Source organism: Amphiura filiformis, chromosome 16, assembly GCF_039555335.1.
Source record: "Amphiura filiformis chromosome 16, Afil_fr2py, whole genome shotgun sequence".
In the NCBI taxonomy this organism is placed as follows: domain Eukaryota; kingdom Metazoa; phylum Echinodermata; class Ophiuroidea; order Amphilepidida; family Amphiuridae; genus Amphiura; species Amphiura filiformis.
The window spans coordinates 26,040,306-26,064,657 of record NC_092643.1 but is presented as its reverse complement, the minus strand read 5'-3'; the positions used below and the strand labels follow the sequence as shown (position 1 = coordinate 26,064,657).

Genomic DNA, 24,352 nt, shown 5'->3' with positions numbered 1-24,352 from the left:
TAAATGCAATGATCCTTATGACATTCTAAATATGTTTAAAATATTTTAAAATTCATTTATGGTCATTAAGGGTTCATAAAGGGATCAAAGCAGGGACGGATTTAAGCAGTGGCCCGGTGGCCCGGGGCCAGTGGATTTTGCGTCGGGCCAGTAAACTTCAACAATGCTAGTTCGGCGGCCACTAGATTTTTGAGCCTGATATAATACTTACGAGACAAGATATCAGTGATGGTCATATTTACACAGTTTTCTGCTCTGCCTGTCACTTGAAATTTATATCTTTATTAAATGATTTTTTTTGTATAATATATATATTCTTATTCTTGCGTTGCTAGCAAGTTGGAAATATACTGCCGCTTTTTACGATGGTAGTAGGCCTATGTACTACTTAGCTCTTCCATGCTACATAATTATATCTGATGATGATAGCGATACTGCAAATACCGCCTAGTTTGAAACTTTTGGAACTAAAAAAGGCAGGACTACTGACTGAACTTGTGTTAGTGACTACACTCTCTACATTGAGTACATTCAGTACAAAACAAATTAAAATGTTAAGGTTTGCTTGACTTTAAGGGAAGGGGTATGAACGTTTGGACAGTATTTATTGTGGGACATTAGAACACATCAGACATATCGAATTGCATTCTGAATACGAAGAATGTCCTTCTGATATCAAATAATTTTGATTTTTTGAAATTCGCAATGTAATACACATTTTATGGCAAATCATTAAAAATTGATATTTTTGATATCAGTACTCGAAGTAATTTTATAAATCTGATGATTTATACTTAAAGTGTATGTAGGCGGGATGAAAAGCCGACGATCAATTGAAAATTTTGACCTTTCGTATTAATAATTTGTCATAAAATTTGTATTATATCGTGAATTTCAAAAATGAAAATTATTTGATATCAGAAAGACATGCTTCGTATTCAGAATGCAATTCGACACGTCTGAGGTGCTCTCATGTCCCACAAAAAATACTGTCTAAACGCATATAAGCGCTCATTCTAGATCCCTTAAGGGCTCGGATAGTGATGTTTCCACATATTTTTTGTGAGAGCACATCAGATATATCGAATTGCATTTTGAAAACGAGGAATATCAAATAATTTTGATTTTTTGATATTTGCGTTATGATACACATGCATTGTATGATGACAAATGATTAAAAATTGATATAGTGTTTTCCCCAAAAGCACCGACAAAAAAGTTGGGTTTTTTTGCAGTAGAACATATTGAAAAAGCTGGGCCAGTAAATTTATTGCAGGGCCACTAGATTTGCCATTTCACTGGCCCGGAGGGCCAGTAGAAAACTGAAACCTAAGTCTGTCCCTGGGTCAAAGGTCAAGTTTTCAAAATGCTCCAATTGAGCTGAATTTTAAATGCAATGATCCTTAAATGACATTCTAAACATGTTGAAAATAATTTAATATTCATTAACTTAAAAGTCATTAAGGGGTCAAAGGTCAAGTTTTCAATAATGCTCCAATTGAGCTGATATTTAAATGCAATGATCCTTATGACATTCTAAACATGTTACAAATATTTTAAAATTCATTTAAGGTCATTAAGGGGTCAAAGTTTTCAAAATGCTCCAATTGAGCTGAAATTAAATGCAATGATCCTTGAACACAATATGTGACATGATCAAGGGAATGAGTCGGATGTCGCTAATATTGATTTTGAGATATTAGCAAAGGAAGTGATAAAATTCTTTTGTTTTATATTGTTTTCAGCGATTGATAAATTGACATAACTTTGCAAAGCAAATGTGTATCAACATGGGGTTTTCAGTTTCTGAAAGCTCTAAATGTCCGTTTTAGAAACATGTGTAAAACTCATTTTTGACCAGGGTCGACATGTGACTCATTCCCCTTGATCATGTCACATATACTACCGAAGCCCGATGGTTCAGCTATGGTGCGATAACTGCTCTAGTTTATAAACAAATTAATCTGCAAGAAATTGTTTGTACATAAACAGTAGCCAGAGGTTTCCAGTGGTATAAAAGTCACTTTTTTTGGATAAAAGTGAGGGATGAGGCTGTGGATCACAAAATGCCCTCTTGCCAAAATGCTCATTTTTGAACAAAATCCCCCAAAACAGGTTTTTTTGCCCAATTTTTTTTTGTTCAACATAGTTTTTTCTTCTTTAGAATTTTGACAAACTTTGAGAAATATGCACCAAAAATGGTAAAAAAATGCTCAGTTTAAAAAAATAATAAAAAAGCCTGATTTTTGCCCAAATTTCAATTTTTTGTGGTGAAATTGGTCAAAATTCAAAAAATAAAAAAACAGTTCCTAAATATATTTATCTAGTTATTAAAAATAAGTTTTTGGACAAGAATTTTTTGTTACGTTGACCGAAAAAATTTGGGCAAAAAAAACCTGTTTTGGGGGATTTTGTCCAAAAAGGAGCATTTTGGCCCAAATTTGACCTCACAGAATCAAGTCTTTGCCATTTTTAATATGTATACTTTTATATACTTTAGACCAACAACTTAGCAGTTATGAAGCCCGAAAGTTTCCATAATTTTTGGGTTAAGACCACCCTTAAGGGGGTACTACACCCCTGGCAAATTTTGTGCCTATTTTTGCATTTTTCTCAAAAATTATAGCGCATTGGTAACAAGTAAGATATGTATATTATAGGGGCAAGGACTACAACTACTGCACTGGAAATTTTATTTCAGCACAGACAGCAGTTGTGGAGTTACAGTCAAAAATGAGGGAAACCCAATATTTAATCAATAAATCAATAACTACTTGCCTTGAGTTGCTGAATTTTCAGTGCAGTAGCTGTAGTCTTTGCCCCTATAATTTTTTGAGAAAAATGCAAAATTAGGCACAAAATTGGCCAGGGGTGTAGTACCCCCTTAAGGTAAAAAGCACTTTCATTAAGGGTGGTCTTAACCCTGGAATTATGGAAACTTTCGGGCTTCATAACTGCTAAATTATTAGTCTAAAGAATATAAAAGTATACATTTTTAGACTGGAAATGACTTGCTGAATTCATCTGTGAGGTCCAATTTGGGCCAAAATGCTCATTTTGGAGAAAATCCAAAAACCAGGTTTTTGGCCCAGATTTTTCAGTGCAACGTAACAAAAAATTGTTTGGCTAAAAAATTTTTTTATTAATTTTTAAAAACTAGATAAAAATATCTAGGGACCGTTTTTTTTTTTTGAATTTTGACCACCTTTGAGAAATTTGCACCAAAAATTGTCAAAAAATGCACAATTTTCAAAAAAACCATAAAAAAGCCTGATTTTCACCCAAATTTCAAATATTTTTGGTGAAGTTGGTCAAAATTCAAAAAAATGAAAAAACTGTCCCTAGATATTTTTATCTAGTTTTTAAAAATTAATAAAAAAAAACTTTTGGCCAAATAATTTTTTTGTTAATTTGAACGAAAAAATCTGGGCAAAAAAACATGGTTTGGGGGATTTTCTCCAAAAATGAGCATTTTGGCCCAAATTGGACCTCACAGATGAATTCATCAAGTCATTTCCATTCAAAAAATGTATACTTTTATATTCTTTAGACTAATAATTTAGCAGTTATGAGGCCCGAAAGTTTTCATAATTCCAGGGTTCAGACCAACCTTAAATTTGTTGTCTACAAATTTAACATGCAGTACCCAAAAGTCAGTTTGCCAACATGTTTTAATTGATTTGACTAGTATTCTGCCAACTGTGTGTCTAGCCTTAAAACCAAAAGATATTTGTAGAGTATTTTTCTATTATAATTTGTATATATGTCTATAAAATTTCTATTGCTGATTGTATTCCTTTCTAGAAATCACCTTGATGTTGCCCCAGTGTAGAAAATGTGAATCATGCAAAGGCAAGGAAGTTATTTCATCAATTGCTGCCATATGCTGTACTGTATTTATTCAATATTTATGTTAATTTTACTTAAAATTCAGGTTGAAAATTAACTAAATTCATTAAAAGTATTGTACATGTACATTATAACTTTAAGGTAGTCATTTTCAGGGGCGCTTATGAAATGAAAGATACAAATGGAAATGTACTTCCATAAACATTCAATAAAACTTCTGGCTTAAAAGATCATTTTATTCAGACATTGATTGAATTTAGTTGATATACAGGTTCATTGAAAAGGGGACGCCCAGACAGTGGTCACTTGAAAAATTCTGTAGGGGTGCTCATTAGTGAAGGAGCACCAATTAGGTTGAATATGGTACATCATCAGTGCACAATTTGACTGACGATTTCTATATCATTTGTAAAGAAACCAAGACTACATCATTGTTAATGTGTGCATCATAGAATATTCAAAACAAGCTGCTAGCATAATTATGAAAAATCACACTTTAGTTTAAAAAATGAGAATAATTGTTGAAAAATGCAAGTCAGTTTACTAGAATAGAGAGATATTTGTGTTCAACTCCTGTCTTTCATGTATAATTTTGCATAAAAAAGCTTCAAAGCATTGGAATTGTTAAACTATATGTTGTTCAAGCTACAGATAAATGTATAGTATTTAACATTTGACAAAAAGGGACCATTGGACATTGATGGAAAGAGAGAAGAAAGTACAGTTCTGAATGAAATAAGACGACCAAAAATACTCAATATATTAAGGTAAGGTCTAAAAATTGTTTGATTGGCGTAACAAAAAAAATTAAGGTAGGTGGGTAGGGTGGTTTTTTTTACTTTTGAAACTGTAAATTGCGTTTGATTAAGGGATCTAAAATGAGCGCTTATTGCGTTTCGACAGTATTTTTTGTGGGACATGAGAGCCCCTCAGACCTATCGAATTGCATTCTGAATCGAAGCATGTCTTTCTGATATCAAATAATTTTCATTTTTGAAAATCACAATATAATACAAATTTTATGACAAATTATAAAAATTTGATATTTTTCAAATTTTGATATATAACAGTCCTCGAAGTAAATTATATAAATCTGATGACATATTCTTAAAGTGTATGTAGCAGGGAGGAAAAGCCGACGGTCAATTGAAAATTTGGACCTTTCATATTGAAGATATGGATTTTTACACAAAAAAGACCTAATTTTTTTTGGTGTTTTGGGAAAAAAATCCATATCTTCAATACGAAAGGTCAAAATGTTCGATTGATCGTCGGCTTTTCATCCCACCTACATACACTTTAAGTATAAATCATCAGATTTATAAAGTTTACTTCAAGTACTGTTAAATATCATAAATATCAATTTTTAATGATTTGCCATAAAATGTGTATTAAATTGCGAATTTCAAAAAATCAAAATTATTTGATATCAGAATGACATTCTTCGTATTCAGAATGCAATTCGATATGTCTGATGTGCTCCAATGTCCCACAATAAATACTGTCCAAACGTTCATACCCCAGCCCTTAAGGCCTTGGAACTTTTTTTTCTTTTTCTTTTTTAATCTAATTTAATTTTTTTCCCTTTAAAAAAAGGGTTGGGCCTACTTTTAGGGTATGTTGAGTAATGCCAATCAAACCATTTTGTTAGGCCTAATATAAGCTTCAGGCATATAATCATCTTGATCATACCAAACAAAGAAAAGTCTGGTAATTGAGAAATGTGTCCAGGGCAAACAGGGTCCAAAAAGGGGCTGATTTGATATCAAATGTCATTCTTTCCGTCCAATATGTTTTTCAAGGTTGTACTCTGCCCACAGCTGGTTATGCCTCTGCACACTTTTGCCATAAATAGACCATTACAGAATTTTAATGTCTCGAGAGAGAAAGTTGTTACTCTATTTGGTGCTCCCTTACATTAACTTATGTAATTAGGGAACAAACCAAAAGATTGATGAATCCTTATGAACACAACTTGCTTCATTAGGGAGGGATGGGGTTAAAAGGTCAATTATTTCTTGTGTACTCTATATAAGAACATTGGGAGTAATTTTACTCATATTTGTCTTATACAAAATGATAGTTAGGGAAGGAGGGTTAGGATTGTAATAAAACTAAGTACCTTTTTAAGGCTTTATCAATCTTTTGGTTTCTTCCCTTATATAATACCTCTTTTATGTTCACCTTGATATTAACCTTGTGCTACTGAAGTGCTTTAATAAAGTGATATGTATTAATATAAATGGTGTGCGTTTTGTGTTTTTAAATTATGTCTGGTGGTAATTGCAAGGGTTTGAACTGGAATCTCCCAAATCTAGCCATGTGTATTTATTGTCAATGAAGAAGTGCAGCTCAGGCAAATTGGCACTATAATAAAATCAGAACATGCGCTTTAGCAGCTTGTCATGCTTATGGCAAATTAAACATGTAATAATTTTATTCTCTCGTAAATGCGCCACGCCAAGTAAATTAATTATAAAGAGAGGTTGTGGCCTATCTGCTTTGTGTGGTGGTGAACTCAACGACATGAAATCATAAGTGCACGCTTGTTCTAATTTGAATGGTTCTGACTTTTTCCTCTCCTTTATTAATATTATAGTGCCAGTTTTCCTGAGCTTTGCCTCTTCATTTATTATATAGGCCTATTTCTCAGGAATGCATCCTTTGTGATCTGTGCATTTATTATTTAATGTCTCACATTAACTGACGTCCCACTATAGGACAGAGCAGATAGACAGCCCCCTATGTATTTATTTTCATTCAAATTTAGTTTTGTTTTTGAGTTAAGCACTCTTTTAGTTGGGTCTTTGTATGGTGTGTGTGGGTTTTTTTAAATGTTATTTTCGGGTGATGTTTCCAAGAGAAAATTATCATGGTTTATTACCTTGGTTCTTGGTTGAGTACTTCAACCATGACAATGTTAAAAAGTTGATATTCATTATAGATTTGAAAAGTCTATGCTATTTATCACAAAAGACGACACAACAATTAGTACCAAGTTACGCTATTTATAGCATTTCTATAGAATCTAAATATCAGTTTACTTCCTCCTACACCTGTGTAATTATACTACATGCTAAGATCAAAATTTGTTTAAAATGTCAAAATAGTACGGTAACAAAATTATAGTAAGTACACAGCGACAAAAGGAATCACCCAACTGTTACTAGTTAGTTATCATTGTTGGCAATAAACCATGAAGTGTAATGAACCCCACGCCGAAAGACTGCAGATCTGCTAGCTGCTCTTAGTCATTTTTGCCTGTACCAATGTTGCCAGGCTAATGGAAGGGGTACATTTTTCATTAACAGTTGTTATTTTTTGCTCAAAATAGTGCAGAGGAGTTAAAAAAGATTTGACTGTGCAAGTGGTGGTGGTGGGGGTGGTTTGGGCATTGCCATTTAGTGTGTGATAGGAGTTGTAGGGCTTATAGCAAATTTAAAATCCACATAACACATAATTTTGAGGCATAAAGCAGCCTTGGAATCTGTAGCCCATTTCAAGACCAAAGGCAAATTATTTTGCAGCATTGCGTGAAAATCCAACCAAATCTTACACTAAGAAAAGAAAACGAATGTCATTTCGATTGGCATATTTGTCAAAACAACATGGATTCCAATATCAGTACAGCAGTATTGGGTCTGTTTGCATGCATTGCAATAGTATTAGTTGCAAGTGAAAGAAAGTCGGTGGTTTCTGATCCAATTCTCTTCAAGTCTAATGATGCAGAAGCTGCAGAGAATGCGGAACATTTGAGGTACAAAAGAGCACCAGATGTTTCAAAGATCCAACACCTTTACAATGAACTTAGAGTCAATAAATTTACTGATGCAGAAAAGGAAGCTATTCTTGATAAACATTTAGAGTTCAGAAGCTCTGTGAATCCGGAAGCTAGCAACATGGAGTTTATGGTAAGGTGTTTGTTTGATACTTTTGGATTCGTTTATAATAGGTGAAATAATACATAAACAAAGCTGGCCACAAAAATCATTAGTTTTAGACCGAAATGGCTCGACTACGAATGGAGCCATTATTATGTGTTATAGTAGGCCTACATGGAAGTTATTAGTCTCGGTCGAAGGAGCACAAGCCGGCTGGGACCGAGACTACACTATGTTGCACTATGTTTGATACAAGTAGCGTTAGGCTTACAAGCGTATTAACTGCATATCTCTGTTCCAACGTGTGTGCAAATTTAACAATGTGTTTAAACTGGATATAATTAGTTGATTTAAAGGGCATTTCGTGATCCACAGCCTAAACCCCCCCCCCCCCCCTCCAAAAAAAAAAAAAAAAAGTTGAGATTTTTATACCACTGGAAACCTCTGGCTCGTGACATAAAGATTTCTTGCAGATTAATTCGTTTTACAAAAATATCGTCAAATTTGAATTTCGTTCTGGTATATAGGCTTTTTAGCCTGGCTTGAGCATTTTGTTTGAGCCTGCCCCATCAGGACCCAAGCGTGTCTCCACACGGAGCGACTGTTTAAACAAACAAACAAACAAACAAAGAACACCAGTAACATGATTCTATAAAATATCGCTTTATCTCGTTCAGCAGATAAAAACGACAACCAACGGGCATTTAAATTTGAATGAAAAAATTGTTTGATTGGCGTAACAAGCGGCCCCTCGGGCATAAACAAGCGTTTGAAATTATTTTATTTGGATCTTCAGTAGATAGATGTAGCACCAACAGGCCTAATTCTAAAATATCAATCTATCTCTTTCAGGAGACAAAATTGACAACATATAGGCCTGTATTTTATTTCAGCTATCTTCAGTAGATAAGAAAGAAAACACATGACTTTAAAATTAAACAAAATGTCGCAACACTTGAAATTTTAATTTGATTCTCAGTAGATATAGCACCAGTAGGCCTAATTCGATTCGAAAATATCACTCTATCTCGCGCAGGGGAAAAATGACAACATAGGCCTGCATTTTATTTAAGCTATATACCTATTCAGTAGATAGAACAAAAAACTACATAAATTTAAACACCAAAACAAAATATCGCAACATTTGACATTTTAATTTGATCTTCAGAAGATAGCGCAACAGTAACTTGATTCTATAAAATATTGCTTTATCTCGTTCAGCAGATACAACCAACGGACATTTAAATTTGAGCTATCTGCAGTTCATAGCAAAATCACACGAATTCAACAAACACCAAATGACAAAAAACAGATAGAGAAATGTAAAAGCTTTAGTTCAAAGTTTGTTTCAGCGTCGTACGGTAGGCCTACTCGGTTCTTGAGATATAATGAATTCATGCGCATTTGCTATCTACCGAAAATAGCTTAAATTTAATGCATTTTTTAATTCTTATCTGTTGAACGAAATAGACTGATGATTTTAGAGTTGTGATAGTGACGCTATCTATTCAAGACCAAAGCAAAATTTCTAAGTGTTATGATATTTTCTTTTGCTAGGCATGATAATTATGTTGAATCCACGTCGTGTTTTCCTATCTACTGAAGATAACTCTTAATTAAATGCATGTTGTCATTTTGTCTCAAAGAGATAGCTTATTATTGTAGAACTCTGTTAGTGGTGCTATCTACTAAAGACAAAGAAATTTCCAGTATGGTGATCAAAAATAAACATTTTAAAAGCAAGCACTAAATAAACATGTTTAAAGCAAGTCTTCACTGCTTGAAATTTTATTTGAATCATCAATAGATTTATTATAGCACCAGCACCAATTCTAAAATATCAATCGATCTCGTTCAGGAGACAAAAAATGACAACATATACGGTAGGCCTGCATTTTATTTCAGCTATCTTCAGTAGTTAAGAAAGAAAACACATGAATTTAAAATTAAGCCAAAACAAAATGTCGCAACACCTGAAATTATAATTTGATTCTCAGTAGATATCTGATATAGCACCAGTAGGCCTAATTCGATTCGAAAATATCACTCTATCTCGCCCAGGGGACAAAAATGACAACATAGGCCTGCATTTTATTTCAGCTATATACCTATTCAGTAGATTGAACAAAAAACCTCATGAATTTAAAATTATAAACCAAAATGTCGCAAGATTTGAAATTTTAATTTGATTTTCAGAAGATAACACACCAATAACATGATTCTATAAAATATCGCTTTATCTCGTTCAGCAGATAAAAACGACAACTAACGGGCATTTAAATTTGAGCTATCTGCAGTTGATAGCAAAACCACAAGAATTCAACAAACACCAAATGACATAAAACAGCTAGAGAAATGCAAAGGCTTTATTTCAAAGTTTGTTTCAGCGTCGTACGGTATTCGGTTCTTGAGATATTTCAATTTTAATATTACCCGTGTAAATCAATGAAGGAGCTTTATAGACACCGGCACCAGAATCGAGCAAATTACGGCATGTCTCGCCACATTTTCTTTTAGGATGGCAAATTCGTGTCTTTACTATTACTACTGACGATAGCTTAAGGTAATCAAAGTTGTGTATATTATTGGGGCAAGGAATCCAATTACTACACTGAAATTTCAGTGACCCAAGACAAGCGGTTCAGTATATATGATAGGAAACGAGGTACATCCTAGCGGTACCTTATTTCTTATCATATATAACAAACCGCTTGTCTTGGGTCACTGAAATTCCAGTGTAGTAATTGGATTCCTTGCCCTATAATATACATAACTTTATTACCACTGTGTTATAGTTTTTGAGAAAAATGCAAAAATAGACACAAATTTATCGAGGGGTGTAGTACCACCTTAAATTAAAAGCAGTTAGGACAGGTCTGCAGAGTGTTGTGACATTACTAGTATTTTTTTAAAGAGTACGAGAACGGCATAAGCGTAAAGGTCCGTTCATACTACCGCCGCATTTGCGATGCGTTGCTTTGCGATGCCGATATATCGATTATTTTTTGCCGCAACTCAACGCAACTCGTCGCATTTCCAAGTTAAAATGTATACTTCATTGCGATATTGCGTTGTTTTTACGCAATCACGTACGACATTCGATCTATCATCTCCAGTAGAATAGCAAAACCATGGATGAATAATACGTGCGTTGACGAAGTGCGTGAAAAACAAGTTAATACAGAAAAACTTTTATTGACAAACTGACTTGAAAACCTCTATTTAGTGGATGTTGCAAAAAAAGCGCAGTGATTTATAGTTCGCTACGCACAGGCACAACGCCTAGACGTTGATCCACAAGACTCAGCACACTTTACAGGTTGTCGCTGACCACTACGGCCCCACATCATTCCATAAACCATTAAACAACAATTCAGGGACTTTGCTGCCCGCTTTGCTGCTTCAAGAGCGCACACCCTAAACATTTCAGAAATAACCTTCGCAACCAGGATCAGCTCCCCGAGTTTCGTACGGGTTACCATGGTTACAACGAGACAAATTAGCAGCGAGTTTCAAGCTAACTCAATTTTTCTACGAACGCGTACTAGGCACCACCAGGATTCGAACCCGCAACCTCTCGCACCATAGTCGAACGCCTTATCGATTGAGCTAACTTGATTGCAATGTATGTCCAGATATGCTGAACTAAATTTGTCCAGATTCTGATACTGTATTATCATCTGGAGAAACCCAAAGCCCAGTCGTAGTCGTCGGTATAACCATTAACAATATTATATTTAGGATGTACGTCTTGTCCACCAGATGATCATGATAATAATTTAATTTTGTGAATCTTGTTTACTCGATCCCCTCAGGTATGGAATGATGATTTAGCCACCCTTGCCGAGTTATGGGCCTCTGTGTGTTATTTCGGTCATGGGCTTACAAATCACACGGACATCCGCAGCAAATTTCCTACTATCGGTCAGAATCTATGGTCAGGTGGCGCCAAACCAGACGGGGTCTCGTCGGTGGAGAAGTGGCATGATGAGAAGGACAATTATGATTACGATGCGAATCAGTGTACAGGAGTATGTGGACACTACACACAGGTAGGTGATGGAGCATGGGGTATTACAAACAAGACGAGTCTTTAAAGAAATAGACACAGTTCACGGATCAGGGGTATAATTACAGTCAAGATTGACACATTATTATGTTTTGCTGAATCCAAGTGTGTAAAAATATTGCATCCAAAACATAATCAATAATGATAAAATTGGACGCTTTACGTCCAATATTTATTGGTCTCGCTTTGAGTTTTAAAATATTGGACTCGACTACGTCTCGCCCAATATTTTAAAACTCATAGCTCGACCGATAAATATGGGCTCAATTAATCTAATTTTATATCATTCTAGGCCTATGTAATCACACCCATGATGAATTTAATTCAGTTGAATTGAAGGTGAATCTAATGAAGCTATATAACTCGCCAGCCAGAAACTCTAAAAATATATTCTAATATTGAATTACCCCATGCAGATAAGGCCTAAATAAGATGGGTCGATCCTTCATGTAATTATTTCGTGTAAGCCAATCATAACCCTAATCCTAACCCTAACCCTAATCCTAGCCCTAATCCTAATCCTAACCCTAATCCCAACCCTAAACTGACCCTAATCATAACCCTAATTTCGTGTAAAATTACATGAAGGAATAACCATAAGATGCGTACACACTCTGCTCATACATGGACACTTATATTCAATAATGTCCAATTATTGACAGAACGCATTACTAGCTAGATATGTATTCAAATTCTATGAAGCATGAATGTAACTGGTTTCTTTTATCATGCCCAAGAACAGGGAGTAAATCAGCTTCCTGAAAATATCCCGTGTATTTTTCCTATAGACGAATCCAAATACACGCATTCCTACACCTGACTAGCAGCCTTTAGTTGGGTAGCCGTCGGCTACAATGCACTCAAAATGTGAAATGATTCGGCCTTGGCGGAAATTTTAAACTGCATTCCATCACCCGTTTTACACCTTCTGCGAAAACACAGGCAGACAAAAGAATAACACAATACAGTTCCCTTCGACAAAACACACAGCATGGTCTATTCGCTGTTGAAGTGACATAATAATCGGATTAACTACACGCGGTATCTATGCATTGATGTACTTGCGAACAAAAGGACTATATGTATGAATAGATGCGACGGGATTACCTGCGGAATTATCTCCATTATATATATTATTAGCTATTATTCTATTAACCCTCCTCGTCCTTGCATCTTCTCTAGGTGTTCGGCGGCTTTTATTTGCACAATTGGACGCTCAAAGCACCAGGTTGGTGCCATCTTTGGTTTCCCGCTAGCACCAACCTGGGGTTTTGAGCGCCCGATTGTGCAAATAAAAGCCGCCTAACACCTGGAGAAGATGCAAAGACGAGGAGGATTAATAGAATAATATGTACAATAGAGGTAATCCTGTCGCATCTATTCATCCATTGTTCATCCATTTGTACATCTATGAATAGATGCGACGGGATTACCTGCGGAATTATCTCTATTGTATTATTCTATTAATCCTCCTCGACCTTCTCTAGGTGTAAGGCGGCTTTTATTTGCACAACTGTTGGAACTGTATTGTGTTCTTAACTTAAATCATTCTTTTGTCTACCTGTGTTTTCGCGGAAGGTGTAAAACGGGTGATGGAATGCAGTTTAAAATTTCCGCCAAGGCCGAATCATTTCACATTTTGGATGCATTGTAGCCGACGGGACCCAACTAAAGGCTGCTAGTCAGGTGTAGGAATGCGTGTATTTGGATTCGTCTATAGACGAATCCAATTTCACGCATTCCTGCTCCTCAATGGCAGCCATTAGCCGCGACGGGTACCCAACTATCCCACCTAAAATGTGGGATGATTGCGGCCTTGAAGGGTATTATAAACTTCATTCTATCACCCGTGTAACACGTAGACAAAAGAATGATGACAGTTTACAACACAAAGAATCTAACATCGAATTTTAAGCGGGTTTAATCCACCCAATTGGGTACTCACAACACCTGTTTGGTGCATGCGGGTACCCAAATATGGCCGACCAAATTACCATGACTTGGCTCGTTGGATTCGTCTATATGCTCAGCCTTATCACTAAAGTAAACAGTACAACTGCTAAGCTGAATCATTGTGCACTTTCTGATAAAAGTAAGAGAGTATATAATATGTATTAATCTCAACATTATTTTATATTAAGTTTGATTTATATAAAATTTATTTTTTTATTTTTTTCTCTCGATCAATAAAGCTCGTATGGGGGACTTCTAAGGAACTCGGATGTGGTAGAGCGTATTGTTTTAATACCATAGATCTAGATGGCAATCCAGATGATGGTGGATCCGGTTTCATATTTGCCTGTCAATATTCACCAGCGTAAGCTACATAAATTTCCACGTCTCTATATTGAGTGCTTGAAGTACTATAGGACATTTCTGAAATGTCAGATTATATTTTAGTACGATCAGTACTACATTCCTGAAATGCCCAATGTCCTTGGATTTACTTACCTATGCTCTCATAAGGGAATTTTATAAGTGACTGGTTTTGAAAAGGCACTTCAGAATTTTCAGCTCCAACTCCAAACACTACTTGTTTTTAAGTTATGTTGGCCTTTTTCTTTTTTTTGCATTGTTTAGATTGGGTGAAGGTGTTCTTAATACTCCCCTGGTTGACCCATTTGTTAATATTATATGTGATACAGTACATCAAACGGGGGGACTTTGCAGGTGAAGTCAATTTTGAGTTCAGTATTTCTGCTTTGAAAGCATTTTGCAAGATTTAGAATGACATCTCATTTATTCAAATTGATCAAGGCATCCATATCTTATAAGTGAAAAAGCATCTCAAATTCTTATAATTTTTAGTATTCTTTTTCTGTCTAACCTATATCTTGAAAAACACTTTGCCGCAAAATTCAAACTTTTGATATGCTGCATCACATACGTGGAAGAGATTGGTCGAATTGAGCCGAGTATTGCTAATGACGAGTGGTATAAACTAATACAAGATAAACTAAAAGCAATTAATGCAATATTAGTATAATTTATTACCGAGACGCAAAAAACATCAGAAAACAGACTCGTACTATTATGAGACCGGAGCCCGGCGGGTCACTCCCATTGTGGCCTGTACACCATCCGCGATAATGAAAACGCCTAAAAAGGGTCGTTTCTCGTGGGTAGGCACGATACGCGCGTATCGCGTTTAGGGTGTCAAAAACATGAAAGGTAGCAAAATTGCAATTTCTAAATACGCGGAAATGACCGTTTAGGGTGTCGTTTTAGCCAAGGGTTAAATCCTTGTTTAAGGTGCTTTTCAAAAGTTGATTATCGCGGATGGTGTACAGGCCACAATGGGAGTGACCCCGGGGACCGGAGTCAATAGAGAGATAAATATAATGTGACCTGATCTGATCCAATCAGACCACATTCTGAAATACCAACGATTAATAGGCTATCTGATAGGGTACTCAGTGTTGAAATCCACACATCTCTGGCATAGGCTACATTGTCACAAAGTTATGCATTTTTGATATATATGTCAATTTTTCTAATGTTTTGATTGATTTTTTCTCCCTATTTTCCCCACATCTCAATTTCATTTGTAGTGGCAACATGGGAGGGAGCCGACCTTACCAAACTGGAGTCAGTTGTTCAGCATGTCAATCGGAGTCGGCTGTATGTCGTAACAAGACGTGTGATGGTAAGCTTTCAAATAATATAATGATATCCTAATGTTTCTAGGCCCTATAATACGATATATTGTTTAACTTATGTTAGTTTTGTGAGCAAACGTCGAAAATGGTTAAACCGCTGGTCACATTAAAGCCATATTGTAACATTTTCAAACAAAATAGATTAGCATTTCTTTGCCATAAAATGTTAGCTTTTACTGTCAGATCATGGAAGTACATATATTCCCTTTTATTTTTGAGCCGAACAACTACGGCAAAGCAAAAAAAATGTGTGTTATGAACATAGTGTATGCGTTCGACTAATAATTCCATCGTAATAATAAAGCTGACAAAATTACAGCACCTAGAGTCATTATCTTTGCAGGGTATATTGGTTTAATAAAGTATAATTTAATCGTGTAAAAAAGGAATTTTAAAATTCAGCGAGGGCGTCTTCCTCAGCAAATGTTGTAATATGGCTTTAACATAATGTACTCACCATATTCAGGATAAGACAGTTTAATAGATGTACAAGAAATGTACATCTTGATGATAGTAATGGGGTGTTTGCTGAAAAGTGAGTTGATTGACGAAGTATCGCATAATGCCTTCAAAGTTGCGCTACCATTTTCAATGACCATAACTCATAAGAATATGCTTTTACATTGATACTAGACTGCGCTGCATTCCTTTTTTTTTTTTTTTTTTGATAAACAATTCATAAGTTTCCATGCATGAAACCATTTAAAATCTATGACGAAACACATCACATCTTCAGTGACTGCCCTACCCAGAGAAAATCTGAGCTGTTGAATCAGAACAGGAATGATGAGTTTTCCAGTTCAGAGAGATTAATTTAGGGAATGATAAATTAAACTGGTCTACTACAGTAGACTACATTGATACTAAACTTGACATATAAATGCTCTTCTAAACTTGACATAATGTTTCTTCTTTATTACAAGATACAAGACAGCTAGTCACGGTGCTCCTCAGGTTTGACATTTCATAATCATGATTATAATGGTAACAGGAAGTGTTTGGCACTGAGAGCTTTAAAATTGAATCTGCAATTTGGCTCAGCTGAGTCTTCCTTGCTCCCGAAAGTCCGAAGAACAAATTTAGGCATATCGATCCTGTTATGAAAATGTTCATAATGCAAATTTTAAATCATATCTTTTAATTTAACAATAGAAATGAAACCGTCACTTTCACCCCTGTCCCTGCTGAAGCACTAACTTTGATTTTTGATCTTCAGATCTGCCTAACAAGAGTCGTTTGGAACTCCTTTCATTGGATTGGATCTCTAGCCATGTTAAGCAAGCAATCTCCCAGTGTTTTACCCACTCTTTCATTTTTTCATAACAGCTGAGAATCCTACCATGCCTACGGATGGTTCAGAGTCTACTAGCACACCTTTACCTGAGAGTACATCCAACATGTCCAATACTACTACTGGTATGTCCAATACTACTACTAACATCCAAAAGCCCTGGTCAGTGTCGTAACTAGGGTTGGTAGCGCCCGGGGCAAGAAACAAAATTGGCGCCCTACTCCCCCCACCCCCACCCGAGAATATCTTAGACGTCCCTCCATTCTTGAAAACATTCGCGCGAAATTTTTGACAAATAAGGCCTACCACTAGATGCTGAATTGGTCAATTTGCTTTGACACGACCAGAGGAGGCTTAAAGGCATTCCTACAATGCACTATGATTGGGAAATTTGATCAATATAACCTAATTTTAAAGGCAAAGTCCCCATTGCCACACACACAAAATGGTCATTTTAAAACTGCAGCCAACGAGCTAATAGTTGAGACTTAGGACTGATATTGGATTTTCTTACAGGAAACATTCATATTGTCCCGCTGCATTAATTTTATTCCTAAGTCTCGATGTTATGAATGTTAAATAATAGGATGAAAACACAAGATATTTGCACACAATTCCAATGCAAGGCATGATCAACTGTACCATATGTGTACAAAAGCCAGACATACAAGGTCAGAAACCCCATTGGGTTGTGGGAATGTCTTTAAACATCCTCTGGACACGACATAAGAAATTTAGAATTGTTTGTGACGATTTCATGATTATGTGTTAATCCAATGGCGACCTCAAAATTGGCGATATCGCTTCCATCACAGCCTGCATGAAATGAAAGGAATAACACGTTATTGGGCTAAATGAAATTTAAAATATATGTAAATAGCGCCCTCAATTTGCTCACAAATATACAGTTTATAGAATAAAATTACCATAAAAAGGCAGAAAAAGATGAAAAATTTAATAAAGATAAGAAAATCTAAGTTAAAAATAGCTAAAACATATAAATTATATTAATGTGATAGCTGTTGGCATTGTAAAGTCTAGAATTGAAAATTATGTAATGTTTTAATAGATTGTCACACTTGTTACATTGAATGTTCGACGCTTGAACCGGGCCTTACTTGTATAGTTTGAGCAGACATGTGCCAGGATCAATTGTCTTAAATCTAAGAGATATATTCATTTTAAAAGATTTATTTGCTTTATTGCATTCGTATCCACAAACACCCTCTGCTTGTGATTGGAATGTGTCCAGATTGATGTCAGAGGTGACAGCTTTATAGAAACATTGTACGTACAATTGGTTGATTCTGACTTCACATGCAAAATTTAAAGTCCGATAGCACTCACTAAACTTTATTCAAAAGTGATAAAATTTTACATGGATATTTTTCACTAACAGAACAAAATTAGAGGGTGCCCCGTTAAAAAATAAAATCACAGTATCTTTTTTGTTCACAGAATCAGCCTATTGTACATAAGAATGCAAAGCTTGTCTCTGAACCTTTGTAAGCTCTATAGCCATAACTTTTACTTTAACTATATTTAATTGTCTCCGTTTGCCTTCTCTTCCTCCTCCTCCTCCTCCTTTGTCTTCTTCTTCTTCATCATCTTCTTCTTCTTCGCCTTCTTCTTCTACTACTTCTTCTTCTTCTTGTACTTCTTCTTCTTCCTCCTCCTCCTCCTCTTCCTCTTCTTCTTCTTCTTCATTTCTTCTTCTTCTTCTTCTTCTTCTTCTTTTGGTGAGCCAGATGAATCTTCAGGACTAAAGCGTATGGGGGCGGCAAGCATTGTCACCTTCTGCTTAATTATAGCCATCCTTGTTGCGATATAGGCTATCTGATGGAGAACTGAGGTAATTATCCACTATAGTAATAGAGAGGTTGTGATTCCCATACGCCGTAATTGCACGTCCGTTTAACTATTTAAAACAACTCTACTGTGACGGAGCGAGGTCGTCAATTTTAGCCAGTATTGGAAATTCTGCACATATGAAATTAACGCAGAAAACATGATGCAGTCATGTCTACAGTAGAATTCACCACGACCTTTGCAGGACTTAAACCCCATTAAAAGATATTAAACCAAGATAACACTCATTGAAAACAGCTCAACTGATTAAATCATATCTTCTCTGGTTAAATACACACACCATATGTTTCTGCTTTACATGTATAAAGGTATTATATAGTTTCAGTTGGGTGAAAGATTATAAAGCGAACGCTAGAGAACAATCTGTGTGAGCTTTTGTTTACGAAATGAGACAAAACGCTGCTTATTGTTAACCAGCGTTCTTGAAAATGAGTAGCACGGTGGTTTGCAGACTTAACACGGGTTGGAAATAATTTCTTCATATTTTTTGGTGTTATCTGTCGTTTACATATCCTTCCTAAAACACCAAAGTACGAATATTTCCAAACATCTAAATAAGCTAAAAATTTAGGACATGTTACAAAACTATATTTTCTAGAAATTTTAGAAGAGTACTTTTAATATTGGCCGGTTATTTTTCACACAGCGACGTTAACTAGGCAATGTACTATTACCTATAACATACACTAAAACACCAAAGTACGAATATTTCCAAACATCTAAATTAGCTAAAAATTTAGGACATGTTACAAAACTATATTTTCTAGAATTTTAGAAGAGTACTTTTAATATTGGCCGGTTATTTTCACACAGCGACGTTATCTAGGCAAATCCCCATACTTCTAACATACGCTATTTGTAGAGGTCACGCGTCAATGGTAAGAGCACTGTGTGTTGTGTATAGGAAAACGGACAGTAACTGCAGTATGATGCATTAAATTTAAAGATAGTCAACTTTGAGTCAAGGGTATTGAACATGCGGAAGAAAGTCGAACTATTAATATGACACACCTTGTTTGTAGGAAATCATTATAACAAAGTACCAGGGAGGTGTGACAATTTAACTTCATATGTGCGGTACATACATACTAGTCCATTGAAATGCGTGCGAAATCGGCTGTGCAAAAAAAGATCGTGATTTGCATCTTTGAAATAAATTTCCACGTGTATAGTGCACGTGGAGGACGTTGAAATTTACAGTTTTGGTCTCTAATATACGGCTAAATATTTGGTTTTTGGCAACCACAATCGGGAACCAAGATAAGCTTAGAACCGAGACTAGCGGTATGTACGCACGTATGGACGCCCGTATGAACGAACGTACTGCGCTAGGCGTATGGAGCATCGCAATCTCTCTCAAATAAAACGCCCGTATGAACGAACGTACCGCGCAAGGCGTAAGGAACGTCGCAATCTCTCTCAAATTTGTAAATAAACTGAACACTGCTCTTTATGGTGTACATGTAATAATTCTATTATGATCGAACCAGTATTGATTGATGAAATTGGATGCAGTTTGCCATAGTTTAAATATGAGAATGGCATCGTCTTTCATTTTTAAAAACGTCTTCCGTCAGTTATTAAGAAAAATGTACGATAACAATAATGGCAAGGTCACTACATGTAGATGATCGAGCCCTCCCCACCCTCAAAAGCAAAACAAAATCATGGTCATAATCCTTCATTTATTAAACTTGAAGTCAGGTCCCCTTGATACTCTACCCCAAAGGAATGCATCTTACTATAAATAGGGAAATGTTGTATGTATGTATGTGGTTTATGTAAAAGGCTCCGTCAGTTTCGATCCAAATGTCGCCAAATTCATACGGGAGATCGAGGAATATACGGGAAATTGCCTCGACTTTATTTGGTTGAAATCGGTCAAGAATTGGCTGCAAAAACAGTGAAAATATGGGTAAAAACGGGTTTTTTGTTATGAAAAACTGCAGCTGGTAGGCAGCGCGTCAGCGCCGCGTGCGTAATGCGCACTACGCCAATGCGCGCGTAAACGGCGCAGAGCCACGCGACTTGCGAGACAGAGACCAGTGGACATGATAATATCACAGAATTAAAATGACAAAAGAGGTACGAATTATAGGCCAACGGGTTAAAGTAACTAAATGAAACGGGAACGAAACAAAGAAGGAAAGAATCTATTCAGGAAATATAAGAAAAAAAGAAGCTAAAATAATGAGAACAGAATTAAATAAAAAAACATGGAAACGGGAAATCGCAAGCAGCAAATAAAAAAAAGAGAAGCTAAAAGGGAAATGTAAGAAATAACAGATTTCGAAAATAATGGGGATGGGGTTAAATAAATAAATAGGCCTAACATGGAAACGGAAAATCACAAGAAAAAAAGAAAGGAAATGTAAGAAGAGACAGATTTGCATAAATAAAATGTACCTTTTCAATGGATTCTACCTGTTCAGTAATTCTTCCTGTTATAGTGAACGCTCCCATTTACTCACTAGCGGGGACCGCGCGAAGCGCGGGTATCCCGCTAGTGTCCATAAATATAAATTAATACTATTTACAGTTGTTAGCATATTTTGTTTTTCAGGAAAAGACGGAATGAAAACGACGGCGACAAAAAATGGATATAACAGTAGCAAACACGAAGAGACATCTTGATGAAACGTATATACATGCAGAATGAAGATAATAAATAATATTTGACTACATGTTACAAACATGTCAAGAAAGAACGTGGATGAGATTCGAATGATGATCAAATTGTTAAATTTAATATTAAATGACATTATACAGCCTGTCTAAAAAAAAATGTGCAAGTGGAAAGCGCTATCTTTGGCAATTAGAAAATACTGTTGTGACATGATGCTTACATCAACGGACGGCATTCGAGAGCTAAGACTGCGCCCTTGACGTTGATGTAAGCATCATGTCACAACAGTATTTTCTAATTGCCAAAGAGGGGGCTTTTTACTTGCACAATTTTTTGAGACAGGCTTCCCTAAGACAGGCTGTAGAATACTATCATAGGGCTTACTTGCATCAAATTGTATGTTTTTTCTTGTTTTCCTTCAAGCCATATTGTAACATTTGTTGAGGAGGATGCCCCTAATATTTTGCAAAATTTTGTTGTTTACACGATTAAAATGTACGTTATTAAATCAACATACCCTGCAAAAGCAAGACTCCATGTGCTGTAGTTTTGTCTTTGAATTATTACGATGGAAATATTACAAAATGTAGTCGAACGCGTATGCGATGTTCATAACACAGTACGTACAATAATTACTGTCAATTAGCAAGGCGTGCGGGACGACATACACACATCAAAGGATCGTGCTGTAGTACGACCGAGGGATTGACACGTATTGGCGACATCGGCGCTGGTAGTAAATTCCATTTTTTTTTTGCTTTACCTCGGTTGTTCGGCTCAGAACTGTTACAATATGGCTTTAAAAGATCAACAACCTCATTTTCTCCATCAAAATTGGCACTTTGAAATACTGATAGTTTGGATTACATATCGTAAGTAGATTAACAGTTTTCTAAGTATAAACCCACATTTTTACCTCCTACCAAACAAAATGAGGGCGTGTTCTTCTTGAAGATCTAGCTAAATAATCAATAAAGCCTGCGCAAAGCTCTCAGTATTTATTATATTGATTTTATTTTACAGCAAATGTACAAACTGTACTTATTGCTCCTATGTTCGATTCCCGGACATATGTGTATGTACATTTGAAAGCAAAGAATGCGTCACACAGACGTATGACACAGTGCTGTAGCGTCATATGGGTACGGCCCCTCCCCCATCGACATGAAAACTAGGAAAATGTTTCCAAATAATAGCTTAATGTTGAAGTTTGTCTCGACAGCAAAACGAATTATATTTAACATTATAGTATAGGCATATAATAATCTAATTCTGACGGTTTTCAAGATCTTTCATCGATAAGAAGTCCTGAAGACTACATGTAAAGCTCCTTCAAATGATCCACCAGTCGAGTTTCAGCTACAGATGGATGTTGGGAATTTTTCTGTGAGCAAAATCTCGTCCTGCGATCGTACTATCATCTTAGAATAGCGTCTATAGTCTGTCTCGTCTCAAGTTGAGAGTAATACCATGTTGGATTTCACAGTAGCCGATTCGAATCAGTGCGTTTACGCGGTTGCGCCGCCGTGCCAGCATACGGATAAATCGCCCTTCTACGCGTGAGTATACGGGATTAGGTTAGCGCGCGCGATTCGAATCTGCCACTGCGAGACGAGACAGACTATAGTAATTATTTTCCTAACCAAGCGGCTCAGGAAGTGACACAGGAGCAGAAACGTCCACTTTCTGAAGCAACAAAACAATACAAAACAAAACAATTAAGCACTGTGAAAAATACTTTTAAGTTTGGTTTAAAATTACTTCAAATCCGTAACATCGACTTTAGACTATTTAATACTATCTTTGAGCAGTTATGTATTCCTTGAAAATGACAAGATTATTATATTGGATGTTATATCACTGTTATTTGCCAAAAAGGTCACAGTGAGTATGCACATTTTTCCTGCCCTTGACTTTATTGTGATCCACATCAAAACAAACGCTCATCCAACGATGATGGGCTGCTCCGAATTTTTCGAGTAGCCTTAAAAGGCTCACACAAACTACTAAACGGATATATTAAGATTATGTCTTTTGCATGGCCATTCCATCCATTTTGACACGATATTGGATAGGCAAAAGACTAAATCCTATCTTTTATTCTCTAAATAATAAAAATAAGCCTGTTGCCAACATTTATGCAAGCTTGCCGAAAATAAGCCTGTTGCCAACATTTATGCAAGCTTGCCGAAAATAGAAATAAGGTGACTGTAGGCTACTGCAGCGTCAAAGTTTAGACGTCACAATCTGGAAAAACCAATAACAGTTTAATAAACGCGTATCACTTGTGGGGAGTGAAATTTTACAAAATAATGTACGCGTACTGAGATGTTGATGCGTTTAATGCACGAGCCCCGAAAGGGGAGTGCATAAGACGCATCAACTTCTCAGGACAAGTGCATTATTTTGTGCAATTTCTCAAACATTTAGTGATACGCATTTATTATTCTATTTCATACACGAGGGGGAAAACGTGATTATCACTAAAAATGGTGGAAAATAGAATCAAATATAAATGCATCAATACGCTCAAAAAATGAATCAATCCTACGCGACGAGAACACGTGCGAAAGCACTGCGTATATTTTTACACGGAGTGCCATTATACAAAATCAATACACTTCGCGTACTTTTCTTAACGCTTTTCTTATTGGTTGCTTTGATAGGAGCGTAAGTGCAATATATTATACTTACCATGCTTATCATGGATTTCTCTTTGTGTTGTTTTAACTTCTTTTCATCAAGATCGTTTACATGGAGCATGGTATCAACTGTTTTCCACATCATCCGTCTCATTTCTGTTCGGTCCTTTTCTGTCTCAACTTGTTTCTCTGCTGCCTCTGCACCCAGCATCTGTTTGAAATAAATAAAACATCCCTTTAACGTGGCGCCACTTCTTCGTACTCTCTAAAAATCTCTTAATCTCAGAAATAAGAGCTGTAGCCTACCCTTCAAGGAATACGCTTATCCCGGGTGGAACTTTGGAAGTAATGGTATATGCCTGTCATTAGGCCCCACTTTTCGTCATCAAAATTTCTTAGAACAATTAGGAAACTTTCAAATTCCTTTAATTGTTTCAGAAAATTGTTTCATAAGAAAAGAATGTTG

The 24,352-nt window shown here is 35.9% G+C and overlaps 1 protein-coding gene across 1 annotated transcript; it reads left to right on the top strand.

Moving 5' to 3' along the window:
• The first annotated feature begins 7,412 nt into the window (after positions 1-7,412).
• On the top strand, positions 7,413-23,953 carry LOC140135792 (GLIPR1-like protein 1). Its single transcript, XM_072157411.1, has 7 exons — positions 7,413-7,760; positions 11,546-11,782; positions 13,992-14,116; positions 15,351-15,445; positions 16,785-16,874; positions 18,498-18,601; positions 21,182-23,953. Exons 1-6 carry the CDS (start codon positions 7,458-7,460, stop codon positions 18,578-18,580), a joined length of 933 nt encoding a protein of 310 aa, XP_072013512.1. The 5' UTR covers positions 7,413-7,457; the 3' UTR covers positions 18,581-18,601; positions 21,182-23,953.
• The last annotated feature ends 399 nt before the right edge of the window (positions 23,954-24,352 follow it).

Bases quoted from the DNA above. Each gene is read 5' to 3' on its own strand.
- LOC140135792 (XM_072157411.1), top strand. From the start codon at position 7,458: ATGGATTCCAATATCAGTACAGCAGTATTGGGTCTGTTTGCATGCATT. The intron at 14,117-15,350 runs GTAAGCTACATA...TTTCATTTGTAG, and splicing joins GCCTGTCAATATTCACCAGC to TGGCAACATGGGAGGGAGCC. The intron at 15,446-16,784 runs GTAAGCTTTCAA...TTTTCATAACAG, and splicing joins TCGTAACAAGACGTGTGATG to CTGAGAATCCTACCATGCCT.